The following is a 21613-nucleotide window of genomic DNA, read 5'->3' on the forward strand; positions in this document are numbered from 1 at the left end:
GTGGGGGTTTTGGTCTGCAGTCATTTTCTCATGTATTCATTTAATTACAGATTTTAACCTTCTGACTTACGACAGCAAACCTGATTTCTCTTGGAACTGAGTACCGTGATTTGTGTTAAAAAAAAAAAACAAACCAAAAACCACAACCTTTCAAAAGTTGTATTTTTTCAAATTGCGTTTGTGTCCATCACAAGGTACTTTTCTCATGGGTATTTGTATATCTTTGAATAATTAAGAAATTTCTAGTGTGACAGAATGTCTTCAAGGCTCTCATTCCTGAAAATAGGGCATTTATTAGCAAAGAATGGTATTGATAGTCATTTCTCAACTGAATTATGTGATAAAAAGACATCTCTTCTGAATGGGAAGATGGCATTGTCTATTCAGATAATTGTTTCCAGTGGCTTCTCCCACTACTTCCCCCCACCCCCAGTCTTAATTTAAAAAAAGACATTATCTACACAAAAGGTAACTATTACAAAAGAAGACTGAAATGTCAAGGGATTTCTCGGGCTCTCTGATCCACACTGAGAGACAGTCTTGGCACTGTCTCTCACAGGGCTTGCCCTCTTTGTGCAGCTGCCAAGCTCTTGCATAATTGTCTTGACAAATGGCATACTCATTAATATTGTAATGGGCCTTTGCCAACCCATGGAAACCATGTGCCCCAGGCAGCAATGTCCAGGGCCAATTTCCTACCAATGGTTATAAACCATGCCTTAAATACAATGTTGAGACCAATGTTGGATAAATAGTCATTTGAGCTAAAAATTACTTAACATTTATTCATGTAAGCCAAGAGCGTCTGTGAATGGCAAGGGGCTTCTGGTGTTTCTGAGCTGCAGACCTTCTTGTGTGCTTGAGTTGCAGCTTCCTGCCTTGGGGGCTCTGCTTTGTCACTCATGCTACAAAATCAGAAAAACACACCACGATGAATCCTTACAGAATAGAGTTTATTTACTTCAAGGCTGTTAAAGTGCCCGTGGTAGAAGCAAGGTCATTGTTTGTCAGACCTTGCAGTCATTTCTAGGAATTAGGTATATCAGATTCCGTGAAAAATAATAATTGTTAATAATAGCAATAATAACAACAAATAATGAGGAAAACTCAAGGAAAGCATGTGGAATTCTCTCAGTCCAACTGTGTGTTAAAGTGTTCTCCCATGGGCCGGCCTGGTGGCGCACTGCTACAGTGCGCCGCTTGGGAGTATGGCGGCGCTCCCGCTGAGGGTTCGGATCCCACATACAGACCGGTTCCCGCTCACTGGCTGAGCGAGGTGCAGCCGCAACACCGAGGGTTGCGATCCCAATGCTGGTCCGGGTCCGGTACGGGCACGACACTGAGGGTTGTGATCCGTTGCCGGACACGAAAAAAGACAAAAAGGAAAAAAAAAAAAAGTGTTCTCCCAGGCATTTCATGTTATTCCAAGTCAAAGACTTAAAAACACACTTGACCCTAATTGGTTGAATGGTTCTCCATTCAACTTGTTTCATCTTCTTGAACTCACTGGAACCAATTGTACGAGCACTGTAGTGTGAGAGCATTTATTCATTTGTTTATTTATTTATTCATGGAATAAGCACTGTTTTTGAGCAGATACTTCATGTGTCTGACCATTTTACAGAAATGATAAAATGAATGGTTCCTGCTCTCAAAGGGATATTTTCTAGTGGGAGAGATATACGTGTCCACAGGTGATTGCTATCTGGGTCATTTGGCATGAAAAGTGTGCATATTTCTATTTAAAACATCCAGATTATTTATATTGATTTAAACCAAACCAGTGACAGATAAGTTTCCCTGGTGCCCTGTTAGTTCCAGAATTTGTAAACCCGGCATATTCTATTCTCCTGCACATCCAGTGTGATCTCTTGATGATCTTACTCTTCGTGCATTGCACAAACCCCTCCTACAATAATCCCCAAGTTATTCTTCAAGGTAGATATCTACGTAATGTGTAGCCTTGTCCCTGATGACTGATTTCATTGTATGTGGCCTTTTATCATTGTAGCCTTCCTCTCAGAAAGAATGTCTTGCCAGGGTAACCAGAACCAGGAGCTGGACTTGTGAAATTTAATCTTTAAAACCTTTGTCCTATTTCATCAAGTTTCAACTGTGCTTTTGGCTTCTCTGACTCATTTGGTTCAAGTAGTATAAGCATTCTTGTAGTCTGATCTTGTCAGTTTGTCTAAAAGTGTCTTGAGTACCGGCATTGATTTTCCTGAATTCAGAACATGCTCTATTAACATAAAACGCTATATTTTATTTCTATATTATGTTAAATTACATTTCCCTTTTAATTGATGTCACTTATAAGATAGGTGAGGTGAAACCACTTTAACTGAGACCAATTACTGTTTTGCCACATAATTAAAATTCTAATACAGCTGTTAACATACCTATGTTGATATGTTAGAATTAAAGAAAATGCTTTTTGAGGAAAGACCCAAAATCTTGGGATAATTCCCTGATACCTAGGTGCTGATAAGTGAAACATGGTGTGTGGTGTAGGACCAAGAGGAGGCAGGAAAGGCAGTTTGGGATTGGGCTGTAAAGAAATTTAGACTGAATATTGGGGACTGTTAAGGGTTTTCTAGCACAGAAGTGACATGGTCACATGTGTATTTTAGAAGGGCCTTCTTGAGTGTACAAAGTGGGATGGAGGAGAAGGTAGGAAGGAGAAAGGGGCCAGACTGGAGGCCAGCTGATATGAAGTAGTGGAATTAGAGACAGCCTGTGGGTAATAATAGTCCAGTGAAGAATTGGAAGGATATGTTATTATCAGTAGCACAGAAAATAAGGTTATTATAAACCTGATTGTGGTGTGAATGAGAGGTATCATATATATGTAAGAACTCCACCATGTACAATCTAAAGAAATGGAAAGATAAGTTGTGGATTTTTTTACGACCACAGTGATGACCAAGAATTAATGAAAAATAGGCAATCATCAGATAGCCCACAAAGCGAAGATGTTGACTGTGCATTACTCCTATATTAATATATAAAGGATTGGACAGTGAAGAATTGAAAGTGTACCACTGGCTGCTTTACTGAATATGAAATAATATAGAATGTACCATACACAACTCACTGTCAAAGGTGGGTGTGAATATTCAGACTAGCTGCAGAAATTTAAGAAGCTTCATAGTATTTGAAAGTCTATAGTGATAAAGCTTTGCACATCAGAAGCTAGCTGAAAATCTCATTGATGAATTTCCTAAGATAATATTTATTGAAGATCTTAGTCCTGAGTAAATTTGCAATGTTGATGAAATAGCATTATACTGGTATTATGTTCCTAGAAAACCTTCATGTGACCTGTGAAAAAGCACAAATTGCTTTTAAGGATGCTAACCGTAGGGTGACCGTTCTTGGGTGGTGCTCCAGACAAACTGAAGATAAAGTTGGCAGAGTATGGGGAAGAAAAACCCACTTCAAGGTGTTTGAAAGGAGTATGCAATTTACTTAGGCATTGTTATTCATGTAAGAAAACATAGGTAGCCAGAAAAATATTTTCTGGCCAGTTCAGTACTGCTCAATACAAGCTCACTAAAGATAAGCTGGACTAAAAGAAAAGTAAAATTTGTTGTTCCTAAGCAACTGCTTCACACAGCCTATTTTTCAACTTCTTTGAAAAGTAATGTTTTTGGCATTTGATTTCTCAAAAGTGTGACATCTGTAATAGAGCCTGGTAACCAAAGAATTTTGTTTCTCAAAGAACAAGTCTATACACAATTAAACAAAACAAAACAAAATTGTATGCTTGCTGTAGTTAATAGATTCCTGGAATTCCAGGACTTTCTGAAAGAATTCAGCCTTAAAAAATATTTATGCTAATGCTTGAAATGTGGTTAAGTCAATATTAACAATTGCTTGATACTGACTTTGGGCTACAGTGATGTTAGAAACTGAATCTGTGAAGAAGAAATCGAAAGGTTTCTTGTTACTAATGAAAATAATTCTATCACATTTCTCTTCTTATGCCAAAGTCAATCAGGCAGAATAATAAGTAAGTTGAATAAATGCTGAACTTTATAAAGACATATCTCTTATACATTTTTTGAATGATGGGGAAATTGCTGGAATGGTATTATATTCAGATAAGCATGCAGTGATGATGATGAACACAGATGAAAAATCCCCATAAATTATATAGTGAAAAATGTGTCATCTGTTAATCAATGGCCTTGAATGATGTGCAGTGATAATAGTGAACAAGAGGTTACTCAATTCAGGAGAGATTGCTTAAAAAAAAAAGTGATGTTAAAGAGACAGGATACTGGAATAAGCCTTTTTACAGGCCATCTGTGATAGGCCTGGCCCATTAGTTGAGAATGATGTTCTGGGCCCATCATTAGATGTCCAGATTGAGGCTGATGATTACCACGATGATAGCAACACCCATGTACCCACTTCCCTAAGGTCCTTGAGCAACCCCATGTGATGACCTGCATGTATAGCGTAGCTATTAGCTTAATTTGAACTAAGTTTTAATGAGTATTTTCCTTCGAGATAAGAAGTAGTTTCTTCTGACTAAAATGTAACATTTTAGCTTTAACATGTTTTAAAGATGACTTTCTTGGTTATAACTGAGAAACATCTATCTGTATAGGATCAGGTATTGTCAATTTCCTAGAAAATCTGAATGTTTTGGGAAAATAACATTGAGTGATTGGCATTGTGCTTATGACAGTTGATTTATAGGTAGGAAAAGAAGATTGGAAAGGCAAAGAAGTTTTTTGTATGCCAAGCATTCCATCTGCATTGTAATAAAAAATAATTGCTTAGCTGGTCATTGAACACGATTAATTATACTACATTTGGCAAAGTTATATTTACACTGGCATTTATTCTTTACATAATCATAAGTGGATTTAATACAGGCCATTAAAATGTCTAGAGCTCAGTCTGACAGATATATTTAAATAACTTTTTCTAATAATAATGCAGGTTGAGCATCCCTGATCCGAAATCGGAAATACTCCAAAACCTAAAACTTTTTGAGTGCCAATGTGATGCTCAAAGGAGACACTCATTGGAATATTGTGGATTTGGGGTTTTTGGATTGGGGGTGCCCAACCTGTATGTATTCTGCAAATATTCCAAAATAAGAAAAAATCTGAAATTTGAAGCACTTCTAGTCCCAAGTATTTTGGATAATTTGAATCTTCCTATGATTTAATTATTTCAAAATGAAAGTTTAATTTAAAATATAATGTTTATTTTGAATATTTAGAAGTATAAAAGTATAAAATAGAAAATAAGTACCAGGGATAATTACTATTAAATCTTTTGCATAGTTCTTCACAGGGTTTATAAATACAGTGTGCATGTGTGTATAGGTAGATATATATTTATATAGTTAAGATCATATCATACATACAATTTTATACCCTATTTATCACTTTATACAGTTATATCATTAAAACTCTTTCCAGCCATTATATTTAATGAGTACGTAATCTTTTATTGTATGGTTCTACTATAATTTCTTAATCATTCCCTTGTTGTGGGACATTTATGTTTATAATTTTTTTCTATTATAAATAATACTGTAATGAAACTTCTTTCTGTTTAACTTGTGTTCATTTACATTATTTTCTTGTGATAAATTACTAGAAGGCTAATTACCCTGTCAAAGGGTATGAACAGTTTTAAGTCTCTTGATAGTGCTGAATTGCTTTCTAGTAAGGTTGCAACAGTAACAGCCTCACAAGTAATATAGCGAACTGCCTGCTTGTAGAAATCTTTGTATTCATACTAGTCAGCAGGTAGAAAACACATTCTTGACTTGCCCTTTTGTGAGTAAAAGTTAATGGAAGCTGGCCATTTCCCCACCATTATTTAATACAGTAGAATGTGTTCTGTGTGTTGACTGAGTTAAGCTTCATTTTTTCTGGATAGAAACTATTTAAGTACTGCATCTGGAGGTTGTAGAATGTGCTTTATCACTTTGGTATGGAGGTGACCATATGTGGATCTTGTTTGCTTACCATTGGCCTTTTTCGTTTTTGTTGTGATGAGCACACTTAAAACCTACTCTTTTAGCAATTTCCAAGAATACAATACGTTGTTATTAACTATAGTCATGATGTTGTTCAGTAGATCTCTTGAACTCACTCCTCCTATCTGACTGAAATTTTGTATCTTTTGACCACCATCTTGCCAACCTCCAAACACCCTGGTAACCTTTATTCTACTTTCTACTTATATGAGTTCAACTCTTTTAGATTCCACATGTAAATGAGATCACGTGATATTCGTCTTCTTGTGCCTGGCTTATTTCACTTAATATAATGTCTTCCGTGTTCATCCATGTTGTCGCAAATGACAGGATTTTTTTTTTAAGGCTGAATAGTATTCTATTGTGTATGTACCACATTTTCTTATCCATTCGTCCATTGGTGGACACTTAGGTTGATTTCATATCTTGGTTATTGTGAAGAGTGCCACAGTGAACGTGGGAGTGTAGATACCTCTTTGACATACTGATTTCACTTCCTCTGGATATATACCCAGTAGGGAGATCATATGGTAGTTCTATTCATTTTTTAATCTGGTTATTTATTTTCTCACTGTTGAGTTGTTTGAGTTCCTTATACAATTTGGATATGAAGTTCTTATTAGATATATGGTTTGCAAATATTTTTTCCCCATTCTGTAGATTATCTCTTCACTCTGTTGATGGTTTAAATATTTTTTTTCTACTTTGTCTGCTCCCACCTAATCTCTGTCTAGCTTGACCTTGCTGACCAATTTTCCTTCTATTATTTTCTCTTTCTTCCTCTTTGTCCTCTTCCCTCCTCTTCCACCCAATGTCTGATGTAGTGCTAGACTCTGGGTATGCAAAGATTACTATAAGAGGATGTGGGTGTGTGTGTTCTATTCTCAAGACCCACATAGTCTAACAGGAAGACAAATAGCAAATAGTAATAATGTAACATGTTAGGCATTGTACATAGAGTGGTATTTGAGTTCAGAAAAGGTCTCGGTTTTCTTCTAGACATCTTCTTCTGTTGACTTCTGTGATACAACAGCCTTCAGTTCTCCTCTGTCTTATTCTTTATGTACCCTTCCCTTAATTACGATAATTTCCCAGTGCTCTGTCTTTTGCTCATTTCTATTTTTGCCCTTACTCTCCCATTTATTAGTATATACCCTTATGACATTAACCCATACTTCTATACAAATTATTTCCAAGTTGCACATTTCTAGAATTAATCTCTTACCTCATTTCCAAACCATACCTCGAATTACCTCATAGAAATTAAAAGATAGCTATCTTAAGTTCCTTATGTCCAAAGTTGTTTCCCTCTGCAACCACAAACACACTGAAAAACATCTGCACAAACAAAAATACCCATTCTGAGTTCCCTGTCTCAGTGAACAACTTTACTATTTTTTTGTTACCTTGTCAGTAGAAATCTCTGGTCACTTCCAATTCTTAATTCAACTCATCTTTTCTCTTACACACTGGGCAATGAATTAAGTATCTTATGAACAGGGTCTAGTTTAATTCTTTCACTATGAAATAGATATTATTTCTCTGTTTTACAGGTGAGGAACTCAAGGGTCAGAAAGGTCAAATAACATTTCCAAGGATGATACACAGTGTCTAAGTGGTCAGCTTAGGATCAGGCCCACCTGGGGGTGTCTGCAGAGTATAATGGCCCGTTGCCCATTATATTGTATTGGCTCTTCTCACAGTCGGTCTCTCTTCTCACAGTTGGTCTATACCAATGCTAACATGCTTAGTATCCATGTTTGTTCTTTTGCTACTTTTTGTGGCCCTACAGTCCATGTATATTTGTGACTAGGAATATATTAATATTGTGGAAGAACTTTTCAAAGGGTTATGCAATCAGGGTTCAGCAAACTTTTTCCATAAAGGACCAGATAATAAGTATTTTAGGCTTTGTGAACTATAAAGTCTCTATGGCAACTACTCAGTCCTGCCTTTGTAGTGAAAAAGCCACTGCAGATGATGTGTAAACAAATGGCCATTGCTGTGTTCCGACAAGCTTTATTTATAAAAACAGGCCATGGGCAGATTTGGTCATTGGGTCTTGAATTAAATATTTGTTTCTACCATCTTACCTAATGTGTTTTATTGGATTTACTTATTCAGGCATTCATCTATGTATTTAAAATACTTTGATGTGTAATCTAAATTACTTACATAAAATAGAAGTTAAGGGAGGTGATTGAAGAGATATGATTTGAATTTAACAGTCTTGGGCCTTTGATTGAGAAGTACTTGCATTGTGCAGAGTTCTGAGCTTTGTCCTGTGGCCAGGCATATGACTGGGCCTACGAATGTATGCAAGTGGCATGAGCTTTTTGAGCTTTAGTTTCCCTGTTGGTAAACTGTTACGAGTAATGCCTACCTCACAGAGCTGTTGAAAGGAGGAAATGGAAGAGTACTGTACCAGTAGAAGTACGGCTGTTGTTATCTTCCCAGGTCTTCCCTGTATTTCCAGATGAAATACCTCTTATAGAGATATTTTGCAGAGGCAGAAGGAAAGGAAGTCACTGCTCAGGTAGAAGTGGGAACACTATCCTAGTCGTTACTCTCTCTGTAAGAGATGATGATAGAGAGAACAAGTAATTGTCTGGGTGGGGAGGATGGCAGTGGGAAGAAGCACAATAGATAAAAATTCTTAATTTCAGAAGATGGATTTTAGTGATTTAAGTTTATGAGCTTAAATTATTTATGAACATTGGGATGTGACATCTAATGGCTCTAATTACTGAAATCCTTGAGTGAATTTAAAAGTGGCTTCTGTGGTAGTGGGAAAGAGTACTCTGTTAGCAGTCCAGCAGTTGTTGCTGTTGTCTTGACTCTCCTGCTACCTTAAGAGTTTAGCCAACTGTACCTAGGTCTTTGTCACCTCATCTGTGACATGAATGGCTTATACTACCTGTGAAATTTGGTGATCTTATTAAGTCATGAGCATTTTTCTTTTTAGATAAAATCTGGGTCAGTACTCTGTCTTCTGACTGCCCGGTATCCCTTCCCCAGTAAGTTTAGTCCTGCACCTGTTTTATTGCAGTGTAGTAGAAATTCACTATTTTACAAAACAAAGATGTAAATGATGGTGGCTACAATGGTATTAAGTTTAAATGACATGACCAGATGTGAGGATAAGAAAGATTTGCATTTATAAAAATAGTTTCAGCTGTCCATTGGTATAGTCTATCACTTTGTAAAACATTTCCATAAATTTTCCATTTTTATTTTTCAAAATATCAAATAAGGCTAACCACCAACTAAAGTGATATATTTTATTGAAAACATTAAAACAAAGTATTGTTAATATCATTTTGTGATCGAGTGAAATAATTCAGAAGTTATGCCCTGTCAAGGATAAGCAGAACTTTGTAGTTATGAGGATGAAAGGCAGAAATATGAAGGATGGATACTTAAAATATCTTCTCTTGTATTATCCTTCAGAGGCCCATATGCAATCATGTGCTTTCTTTAATTTATGACACCCTTAATAGGGTCCCACTAAGTCCTGACTTTAAGTAATCCCTGTAACAATTTTTGGTTTTAGAATGTCGTAAAAATGAAAGGAAGTTGTCACATTTAGAGTTTTGTCTTACATGAGGAATTCAAAACATGACAGCAGGAATGTCTAAATGACAAGAGAAGGACAACTAGAGATTAGAGATGTAAAAGTGACTTTCAAGATTCTTTCAATTTGGTACAGTAAACATTATCCTCTGTCAAAAGATTTCCTTAATTGCATCTTCCAGCTGTGTGGAGGTGGTGGTGGGGGGGACATACATGTTGGTAGGACATTGGGATGATGCTAGGGGACAGGAAGGACATGCTTGCTTTCTACAGAGTGAAGCATGACTTGTGCTTTGCATGTGTGCTCTTTCCAGAATCCGTGAGAGGGAATTGCTCCAATGGTTTGTTCAGCTCTCAGGAGGGTTGCCCTTGCACGTGTCTACCTGGTGAGGAAGGCCAGTCATGTCACCAGAGGCCATCAGCATCAGGCCTGTGGCTCCAGGCCGGCTGCATCCGAGTGTGCTGCCCAAGGAGCTACAGGAGGTGCCGTGGAGCTACTGGGCAAATTCTACCCTCAGGATGACCACACCAACCTCACCCGGAAGGTTCTCTCCAGGGTGGGCAGGAATCTGCACAACCAGCAGCACCACCCTCTGTGGCTGATCAAGGAGAGGGTGAAGGAGCACTTCTACAAGCAGTACGTGGGCCGCTTTGGGACCCCGCTGTTCTCTGTCTACGATGACCTTTCTCCAGTGGTCACCACGTGGCAGAACTTTGACAGCCTGCTCATCCCAGCTGACCACCCCAGCAGGAAGAAGGGGGACAACTATTACTTGAACCGGACTCACATGCTGAGAGCACACACGTCAGCCCACCAGTGGGACTTGCTGCACGCAGGGCTGGATGCTTTCCTGGTTGTGGGCGATGTCTACCGGCGCGATCAGATCGACTCCCAGCACTACCCAGTTTTCCATCAGCTAGAGGCTGTCCGGCTCTTCTCCAAGCATGAGGTGAGTCTTGAGACACTTGTCATTGAAGGTTATTGTGGACCTTTCATGTTGAGGTCACTGAAGTTTATGTTGATGAAACCAATATAGATGTCCTTGATTATACTTTGCTTTAATGAATCATCTCTCCTTAATGACATCCTTTGTACAGGTGTTGCCTCAGTATTTTTTGACTGATTTGTTGCACTAATAACTACAGAAATTAGTAGGCCTTTGTTTTCACTTGTCTGTCCTTGTCCTTTCTCTTAGTACTAACCTGCTTCTCTCTGGCTTACTTTGTAAGGATAGTCAGTGGCTCAAATTTACCCCTGATTCAGGATGACAACAGTGAAGATACGACACTGAAACCTGTGGTCAGGTTATTCCAGTTCTCAGTTAGTAGACGTTAATTATGTTTTCATGCTGTTAGAAATTAATGAATTTCTCATATACCTTAGGGGACTAGTGATTTATTAGCTTACACTGTAAACTGTGTTCTTGTCCCCAAGCTCTTTCCTCACCCTCCCCTACTCTTCATGATGATGTGGGATGTCTTAATTGCTGCTATTCTTGAGGTCTATGTTTGGATACATAGAGCCTTTTTGACCAAAGAATCTGATATTCTGGTCATTCTCAAAAGCACCCAACTTTTCTTACACTGGTTAGATGTGTCCTGATGGTTATATATTGTGTGCATATTTTATTTTTTTGCAAATTATGAAAATCCTTAAAAGCCTGCATTCATTCCCTAAAAACTTACAATACCACTTGTCCCTTATTCATATATTTTTAAAGCCATCTCTGTTTTTATATAAGAAATGAATGGAATTAAGCTAGACCCAGGAATTATTTCACTTTACTCCTGTAGCATTTCTCCTTCTGAACACGTTCATTGGAACAGGAGGAATTATTATTGTCACAAAACTCCCTTCTGTAAACACAAGCTAAATGGATTGTTAATATGAAAACAAGTAGTATAGAATCCTTAGGCTAACAAGTAATCATTGTTTTGTTGTATTAAATAATCAGGTAGCAGGAGATGACTGAACAACTGTTTCCTTGCATTCTCACTCTTTTTTTTCCATTTGCCTCAGGACGTGCAATTATCCTGTGAGTCTATGGTAATACAGCAATAGTTTAGTGTTACACAAAAAGGTCATCCAGGCTGGGTCTCAGAGGAGCTTAGATGAGCATTCTAACTACTTGGATTAGCTGACTATTTTCTAAGTTAGGAATAATGACTATTAATAAGGATTCAAATGTATAAGGAAACTAAAAGGAAATGAACAAAGACAGGTCAAAGTCTGGGAATTATGGCCAAGTGATAGAATGCCACTTAAAATTAATGTGCAAGAGGAGCTGTAATGCCAGTAATGTGATGTCCATGTCACAGCAGTGGACAGACGCTCAGCTCAGCTTACCTCATTAAAGAAATAAGAAAGGAAAGCACCCACTGATTTGTAAGCCTGCATGCCGAGAAAGAGGCAGTGACGGCTGCAAGGCACACACCGACAGTTTAATGCAGGGGAAATCAAGGCTGTCACAGAGCCTGGAAGAAAGGAAGTAGGTAGGAAATTAGCTCTTAATCTTGTTTCATATTTTATTTGGGTCCAGTCCAATTTAGCAGTTAACACAAATGACTAATCTGATAATGTTACCATATATTCTGCCTTAATATTTAAAAAAATTAGGTACACACATAAGGAAGCATCCCGTGAGGAGATTGGATGCATAGATACGGGGAAAATACCCACATGAGGCTTCCTTATGAAGGTGCTTCCATGTTCATTTTCATTTACTCCTCTTAATAAAAGTCGTGTGAGGTAGATTATTTCCACTTCAACGTGAGGAATCTAAGGTCTCAGCACGTTTCATGATTTCACTAAGGTTGGCCAACCTCGTGGCCGAGCTAAAACTGCAACTCAGTCTTCTGAGGTTCTTGCCCATTCTACTGTATTCTGCTGATTTTCATGAACTGCTTTGTAAGTGGGACCTGCTATGATCTGTGGGGAGCTTTTGTTCCAAGAATGGCCTGGAGGGGAAGGGGTGAGGGAGTGGAGTTTTCCAAATTTTTGGCCTCATGTAAAGTACCGGTACTAAGTCGACCTAATCTTTTTTTTTTTTAAGTTTTGTAATGAATTTTTAAAATTTTAATTTATTTTTAATTATACATATTTGTGGAGTACATTGTGTCCTTTCGAAATATGCATATATTGTACAATGATTCATTTAGGAGAGATAGCTTATCTGTCACCTAAATATTAATCTTTTCTTTGTGGTGATAATCAAGATCCTCTTTTCTAGCTATTTAGAAACATACAGTATAATATTACTAGCTATACTCAGCCTGGGACACCAGAACTTATTCTTCCTATCTACCTGTAACTCTGTACCTGTTAATCTACTTTGTCCCCTGCTCCCACACCGCTTCTCTTCCTAGCCTCTAGAAACCATCTTACTATTCTATGAGAATCTCTTTCTCTCTCTCTCTCTTTTTTAGATTGGACATATGAGTGAGATTGTGCAATATTCATTTTTCTGTGCCTGGTTTATTTCTCTTGACATGATGGTCTCCAGTTCCATTAATGTTGCTGCAAATGACAGGATTTCATTTTATTTTTAATAGCTGAATAGTATTCCATTGTGTATATATACCACATTTTTTTAAATCCATTCATTTGTTGATGGACATTTAGGTTGACTCCATCACTGTTCACTATTATGAATAGTGTGATGAACATGGGAGTGCTGGTGTCTCTTTGATATGTTTATTTCATTTCCATTTGAGAATTCTCAGTATTGGGATTGCAGCATCATAAGATAGGTCTATTCTTAACTTTTTGAGGAAGTTCCATACTGTTTTCAATAATGACTGTATTAACTTAAACACTCCCACCAACAATGTATAAGAGTTCCCCTCTTTTCTGCATCTGTGTCAGCATTTCTTATTTTCTGTCTTTTTGATAACAGCCATTCTTACTGGATTGAGATGATATCTAATTGTGATTTTAATTTGCATTTCCCTGATGATTAATGAATGATGTTGAGCATTTTTTTCACTTGCCTGCTAGCTATTTGTGTGTCTTCTTTTGAGAAATGTCTGTTCAGATCCTTTGCCCATTTTTTAATTGGGTTATTTGTCTTTTTGTTTTTAAGTTGTTTGAGTTCTGTATATATTCTGGATATATTAGAACTTTGTCTGATGCATAGTTTGCAAATGTTTTCTCACATTCTGTAGATTGTCTCTTCATTTTGTTGCTGTGTAGAAGCTTTTTAGTTTGATGTAGTCCCATTTGTGTATTTTTACTTTAGTTTCCTGTGCCCTTGTAGTCTTGTTCAAAAAGCACTGCCCACTCCATTTTGTGTAGCTTTTCTCGTATGTTTTCTTCTAGTAGTTTCATAGTTTCGGGTCTTCAGTTTAGGTCTTTGATACATTTTGAGTTGATTTTTGTATATGATGAGAGATAGGAGTCTAGTTTCAATTTCCTGCCTGTGGATCTCTGATATTCCTAGCACTATTTATTGAAGAGGTTATCCCTTCCCCAATGTATAGTCAGAGCAACTTTGTCAAAAATCACTTGGCTGGGGCCGGCCCGGTGGCGCACTGGATAGTGCGCCGCTTGGGAAGCGCGGCGGCGCTCCCGCCCGAGGGTTCGGATCCCACATGCAGACCAGTTCCCGCTCACTGGCTGAGCGAGGCGCGGGAGCAACACCGAGGGTTGTGATCCCGTTGCCGGTCTCCGGTCCGGTACGGGGGCAACACTGAGGGTTGCAATCCGTTGCCGGACACGGAAAAAGACAAAAGACCAAAAAAAAAAAAATCACTTGGCTGTAAATGTGTGTATTTATTTCTGGCTCTCTATTTCTGTTCCATTGGTCTATTTGTCTGTTTATGCCAGTACTATTCTGTTTTGGTTACTATAGTTTTATAGTATATTTTGATGTCAGATAGTGTAATGCCTTCAGCTTCGTTCTTTTTGTTCAATATTGCTTTGGCTATACAATGTTTTTTGGTGGTTCCATACACAATTTAAGACTGATTTTTCTATTTCTGTGAAGAATGACATTGGTATTTTTATAAGGATTGTGTTGAATCTGTAGATTGCTTTGGGTAGTGAAGTGAGTAACCAAAACAGGATGGTAATTTGGAGTTTGTCTACTTTTTGATGTAGGCATTTATTGCTGCAAACTTTTCTCTTAGAACTGTTTTTACTGTATTCCGTAGGTTCTGGTATGTTGTGTTTACATTTTCATTTGTCTGCAGGAATTTTTAAATTTTTTTTTTTTATTTCTTCTTTTACTGATTTGTTGTTTAGGAGCATATTGTTTAATTCTAAGTATGTGTACATTTTTCAATGTTTCTTTGGTTTTGGTTTCTAATTTTATTCCAATGTGGTGTGGAAAGATAGCAGATATGATTTAAATTGTTTGAATTTGTTGAGACTTGTTCTATGGTCTAGTGCATGGATGATTCTAGAGAATGTTCCATGTGCTGCTGAGAAGTATGTTCAGTATATGTCTGTTAGATCCTAATGGTCTAGAGTGGAGGTTAACTCTAATGTTTCTTGGTTAATTTTCTGTCTGGATGATCTGTCCATTTCTGAAAGTCCCCAACTATTACTGTGTTGCAGTCTGTCTTTCCCATTAAGTCTAATAATATTTACTTTATATATCTGGATGCTCCAGTGTTGGGTGCATGTTTATTAAGAATTGTTGTATCCTCTTGTTGAATTGACCCCTTCATTATGATGTGGTGGCCTTTCTTATCTGTTTTTACTCTCCTTGTCTTAAAGTCTATTTTATGATATAAATATAGTTATTCCTGCTCTTTTTGGTTTCCATGTGTATGAAATATCCTTTTCCATCCCTTCACTTCCAGTCAATGTGTGTCTTTATAGGTGAGGTGAGTTTCTTGTTAGAAAGATGTTGTTGGTTTATGTTTTATAATCTATTCAGCCACTCTATGTTTTTTAACTAGGGAATTTTAATTCATTTACATAAGTTATTACCTACTTGTTCCTGCCATTTTGTTACTTTTTATTGTGGTTGTTTTGTAGATTCTTTTTTCCAGTCTTACTGTCTTCCTTTGTAGTTGAGTGGTTTTCTCTAGTAGTATATTTTGATTTCATGCTGTTTATTTTTAGTATATCTATTACAAGTTTTTGTGTTATGGTTATCATGAGACTTACAGAAAACGTGTGATAGTTAACAACAGATTATTTTAAACTAATAACAACTTATATGTGAGGGCTATGAAAAAGGGAAAAAAACAAAGCAGATTCTGAGTTTTGATGTTATTCCACCCCACTTTTTGACATTTTGTTATTTCAGGTTACATGTTTTAATATTGTCTATCTCTTATACAGTTGTTGTATTTATTATCTTTAATAAGTTTGTTTTTTAGTTTTCATACTAAAGATATAAGTGGTTTCTTCCTCACCCTTACAGTATTGGATTATTCTGAATTTGTCTGTGTACTTGTGAGTTTTATATCTTCAAATGTTTTCTTGTTACACTAAAGCATTGTCTTCTTTCAGAACGAAGAACTTTCTTTAGCATTTCTTATAAGGCATGCCTATTGCTGATGAATTCCCTTGTTTTTTGTTTGTCTAGGAAAGTATTTCTCCTTCATGTTTGAAGATTAGTTTTGTTGGATACAGAATTTTGTGTTTAGTCTTTTTCCTTTAATGCTTTGAATATATCATCCCACTCTTTCCTGGCTTGTAAGGTTTCTTCTGAGAAATTAGTGGAAAGCCATGTTGGGGCCCATTGAATGTCATGTGTTTCTTTTCTCTTCGTATTCTTTCTCTGGCTTTATTTTTGATAATTTGATTATGATATGCTTTGGAGTATTCCTTGTTGTATTGAATTTGATTGGTGACCTCTGAGCTTCCTGTACCTGGATGCTGTCATCTTTCTCCATACTTGGGAATTTTTTGGACATTATTTCCTTAAATACACTTTCTAGGTCTCTTCCTCTTTTGTCTCTTTTGGGTACTTCAGTTTTGCAGAGGTTATTTTACCTGATGGTGTCCTATAATTGCAGCAATCCAGTTTCATTTTTTAAAATTCTTTTTTCTTTTTGTTTCTCTGATTAAGTAATTTAATACGTTCTTTCTTCAAGTTCACTCGTTCTTTTCTCTGTTTGATCAAGTCTGCTGTTGGAGCTTTCTATTGAGTTTTTTAGTCAGATAAGGTATTCTTTATTTCTGGAATTTCTATTTTTTTTTTTGTAATTGATTTTATTTCTTTGTCAATTTTCTTGTTCTGCTTCTGGATTGTTTTCCGAATATCACTTAACTTTCTATTATATTTTCTTATGACTTTCTGAACATCTTTAAGAGGATTCATCTGAATTCTCTATCAGATATTTCATACACCCGATGGTCTTCTAGGTTCACTGCTAGAGCATTGTTGGTTTCTTTTGATGGTGTCATATTTCTCTGTTCTTCCTTGATCTTTATGTCTTCACATTGATGCCTTCACATTTGAGGAGATGGCTACCTCTTCCAGGTTTTATAGGTGTTCTTTGGTGAGTTCAGACCTTTACTGCTCAGCATCAGAACTTTATTTCTGGCCTGCTGTTTTTTCCATTATTTGGTAGATTGGAGTGTTGGCTACCACCACTGCTTAAACACTGCTCAGGAAGTACCTTGCTGTTCTGCCCTTAATTCCCATGTTGTAATCACTTCTTGCAGGGACCAGAACTTGAACACTGTCAGAGCTAAATTACTGCCTTGCTGCTGTTTCTCAGTCTAGGGAAAACTTTTTGTGTTGACTGGATTTTAAATCGTTGGCCTTTTAGTCACTTCTGTGTCATGGAGAAACTCCACAGGAGCAACTGGGCTGTGTGGAAATTCTGGCTCAGGACCAACTGTTTCTCACATATTGGCCCTCCTGGGGCACTATCACACTGACCAGTCTCTACTGTGTGGCTCCCATGCTGGTTGAGATGCAGATCAGCTGCCAGCATTATGCCTCAGTGCATCCTTGGTGGATCAGCTCCGTAGTGCAGCACTCCAAATGCTTTCTGTGGGGAGGCACTGCATGAATTCCTCACAAAGATTCACAGACCCCTGGGCTAATCAGATACCCAGTGTTGATTTTGTAGTCTCTAGGGGGCTGCTCTGTGTCCAGCTCCACACCAGCCTGGGGAGCAGCCAGGGATAGTTTGAAGTGATTCTTCCTCCCACCCCCTGTGGCTTTCCAGTGGGTCTCTCCTTCTTTTCCCCAAAGTTCTATGGGCATAGGATGGCAGTTTTGAGCTTTAGTTGTTGACAGTCAATTTCCTATGGTGGGGAGCAGTGCTGGAATCACCATCTTAGTGACTTAGTCTTTGTTATCTGACCTAATCTTAACTCTCAAGAAAATGTATTTTCCTTCTTTGAGTTTATTCCTCTATGAGTAGGAGTTTTATATGGCTGTAATCATGCTACGTGTGCAGTTTTAAAAATTACATTGTTATCTTTTAAAATTTTCCTGCTGTTTAATAATCTTTGCAACCATTATTTCAATCACTGTGAGGCATATTTCAGCAAGCTGAAAAGTGAATACAGAGGTACCAGGTAACAAAAATAATGATAAGCATAGACATGGATAAACTGTAACAATTTATACATCTAACCATGAATTGTGACAAAAACCTTTTGTGGTTTGAAAAAAGGTAAAATGGAAACTCTAACCAACAGTGACAAATTGGAGGGAACGTAAGCTGTTAAGGTTCTTATCACATTTGTGAAGGATAGAAATACTGAGTAACTTCCAACTTTGTTGGAAAAAAATTAGATTTCAATACAATATATATATTCCAACCTGATGGTATAGAAAAGGAGAAATGTAAAAAATGATCTCAATTTAACAAAAGTCAGGAAAGTGGAAAGAAAAAACAAGTATGGTAAATAGAAACCCCAAATTAAGGGTGTAGATATTAGTCCGAACAAATTAATATTCACAAATGTAAATAGGTTAAACTTACCAATTAAAGACATACATTACCAGATTGGACATTTTTCCATTAGATAAACTTGAAACAAAACCACACCAGAGTTTGAAAAAAAGGGGAGGTAAAAGATGTAAATACTTACCAAAAGAAAGCTGGTACAGCAATATTAATATTAGATAAAACAGAATTTGTGGAAAAATGATAAATAAGAATAAAGAAAGATAATACAACAACCAAGAAGCTTCATGAATTAATAATTTTTATGTACCCTACATCATAACCTTAATACATAAAGCAAAACTGAAGAATTGAAAGTTAAGTTTGATAAATTCATAATCTTGGTAGATTTTTAAATGACTTCAATCAGAAAATGATGAACTAAGCAGACAATATGAGTAATGATATAGAAAATCTGAAAAATATGATTCATAAGCTTGATTTATTTTATTTTTAGAATTCAGTAGTGTGTGTATATACATGCTTACATATGTATATGTATTTGTGTATGTGTGCAGATATACATACACAATGTTTTATACCCTAGAGTCAGATATACAGTCACATGGAATATTTAAAATAAGTTGTTCATTTCTCATTGACAGCTGAAGTCTAAACAAATGTCAATGAATTAATACACGTAAGTAGTACTGTGTCTAGCCATCTACAATGTAGTTTATGTAGAAAGCAGTAGTAAAGGATAAAAAATTTCCATTTCCACAGGAGTTAAAAAAATCACAACTATGGATTCATGAATTAAAGAGAAAGATTACAGTAAACTTCAATTTAGTTATCACTGACCAGCAATGGAAATACTTCAAACTTCTCAGATATAGGGGAAATAGTCACTTTATCGTGGACAAACTTGGTAGACCCAACTTAAGCCATATGATTATATAGTTAACACTATAAAAAGCAAGACCGATGGGATATGGCTAAAAGGGTACTTGCGGTACATTTAACTTAAGTATCTTTATTTTAAAAATTTACAGTGAATAATCAATGAATTACATGCTTAAGATATTAAAAACAAACAAGTTTAGTTTCAAAAATGTAGAAGGGAGGGAGGTCTATAGTTTTGGAATATCCCCAAATATTACCAAATGGAGAGAGGGACTGAAATAGCAAAATTAGAAACCACAGATGACATCTACAATGTGGTACCAACTAGGTGACAAGGTCTCCCTAAGATCCTCACAAGTGGGCAGGGAGTCACAACTGACAGCTAAAAGTTCTTTTTCTTTTAATTTTTAATATTTAATTTAAAATTTTTAAAATTGTTTTATTGAATCATAATTTATTATACATATTTTTGGGGTTCAATGTTGATGTACATTGATCAAATCAATATTATTAGCACATACATTATTACAAATGGTACTTATTCTTTATACCCCTTATCCAATCTCTCCCCATCCCTCCCCTCTCCCACCTCTGATAACTCTAGATTTCTTCTCTCCTTCTGAAAGAGTAATGGTTACTCTGATGATTTGTCCAGTGCTCAGAGAGGTGTGTTCACGTCCCGCACTATCATCATAGAGCAGATGCTACTTCTGTCCCTCTGGAATGGGCTTTGTGGAGAGAGACATCCTCTTCTTTTCTTTGGTCTCCACTGGTGACTCTCCTTGTCTCAGTGCCCTCGAGTGGCTGGCAGGTCATCTGCAGGGTGTTTGTGGTGTCTAGCTGCTTTTGCAGCAGCTGTGGCTATTATGGTGGCTGTGGTGGGTCACCCACATTGAAGTGGTGTTTTTGGTGTGCTCCTTGCCTGGTTGCAGGAGGCGGGGGGGTTGGTCCCTGGCTCCACCTGTGTTTACATTCTAAATTGTTGTTACAGAGCAGTTGGGTGGGAGAGGGAAAAGGGAAGGGGAAAGCAAATAGGGTGGGAGAAGGAGGGAGGGGGTGTGTGGTAGAGGCCCATGGCACCCCATCATTCCTGCAGGGGAGACCAGGGGGCTTCCAGTGGTGGCTTGGTTATTGCTGGGCTGAATGCAGATGTCAGGGGGTGTGGCTGAAGTCCTGGGCACCCCACTGCCCTGGCTCAGGAGAGCAGGGGGCTTCCAGCTGTGGGTCAGTTGTCACTGGGCTTCATGTGGGTGTTGGGGGGTGTGGCCGAGGCCCTTGGCCCCCCACCGTCCCGGCTTGGGAGCATGGGGCACTTCCTGCAGTGGCTCAGCAGTCATCACTGGGTATGGGTGTTAGGGGGCATGACTGAGGCCCCAGGCCCTTTCCCCTCCCTGGCTTGGGGGCTGAGGGGGTTCTGGTCCTTCTAGGTTTTACAGGTGTTCTTTGGTGAAGTGAGACCTTTACTAGTTAATATCAAACTTTGTCTCTGGTCTGTGGGTATTTTGTTTTTTTCTTTCAGTTCTGAGTTGGATTCTTTGCTGTTCCCACCACTTAAACTGTGCACTGGAACTAATTTGTTGTCCTTTGGTTACTTCTAAAATGGGGGAACTTTCTGTGGGGACCAGCACTTGAACTCTGTGGTTGAGGTAAGTTGCTGATTTGCTGCTGATTCCCTGGGGAAGGCTTTTTGTGCAGCTCAAGTTTTAGTGGTTGACTTTGTAGGTACTTCTGGGTCTCTTGAGATCTGTTACACCTGGATTGTGTAGAAACTCTGGTCTGGGCCTGAGTCTTTTCTTTAAACTGTACCCACTGCAGTTCTATATTTCTGACCAATCTACATAGAGTGGTCCTGCACTGACTGAGGGTCAGATCGGCTGTGCATGCTGTGCGCCAGTGCTCCCCTGGTGGGCCCATCTCCCCCACCGCCCATGCTGCAAACACTTCCTGTGGGGTGGGCCATGCACTGGTCCCTTGCAATGACTCATTGGCCTCTGAATGGTTCCTTTTTTCTGTTGTTGTGGTCCCTCGCTCCTATGTGGATCCATGGGAACCCTATGAGTGGTGTTGCTGGCTTGGGGGCCTAGCAAGGCCCTCTTCTCCCCTGCAGCCTCCAACCAACTTCACAGGAAGGGCACAGCTGCGGCTTTTGCCTCGAGCCTTGAAGCGGCTGGGAATTGAAATGGTGGAAGTGATTTTTTCTTTCTCTCATCATGGCTTCTCCCACCTTCATGCACCTTGTAAGTCTTTCCTCCTCTTCCCCTGAGCTCTAGAGGCCCCAGCTTGGCTGTTGCTTTTTTTTTTTTTTTTTTTACTGGTAAGGGGATC

General features: G+C 37.9%; 1 protein-coding gene across 2 annotated transcripts in view; it reads left to right on the forward strand.

Moving 5' to 3' along the window:
• The window catches only part of FARS2 (phenylalanyl-tRNA synthetase 2, mitochondrial), a 540429-nt gene that overhangs the window by 122607 nt on the left and 396209 nt on the right, over positions 1-21613 (forward strand). For both annotated transcript variants that reach the window (XM_008569891.1, XM_008569880.1), the window contains one exon: positions 9895-10530. In XM_008569891.1, the coding sequence (XP_008568113.1) occupies positions 9919-10530 (612 nt within the window). In that variant the 5' untranslated portion in view covers positions 9895-9918. The remainder of the gene's footprint in view (positions 1-9894; positions 10531-21613) is intronic.

Source organism: Galeopterus variegatus, unplaced genomic scaffold (genome assembly GCF_000696425.1).
Source record: "Galeopterus variegatus unplaced genomic scaffold, G_variegatus-3.0.2 Scaffold29, whole genome shotgun sequence".
Taxonomy (NCBI): Eukaryota; Metazoa; Chordata; class Mammalia; order Dermoptera; family Cynocephalidae; genus Galeopterus; species Galeopterus variegatus.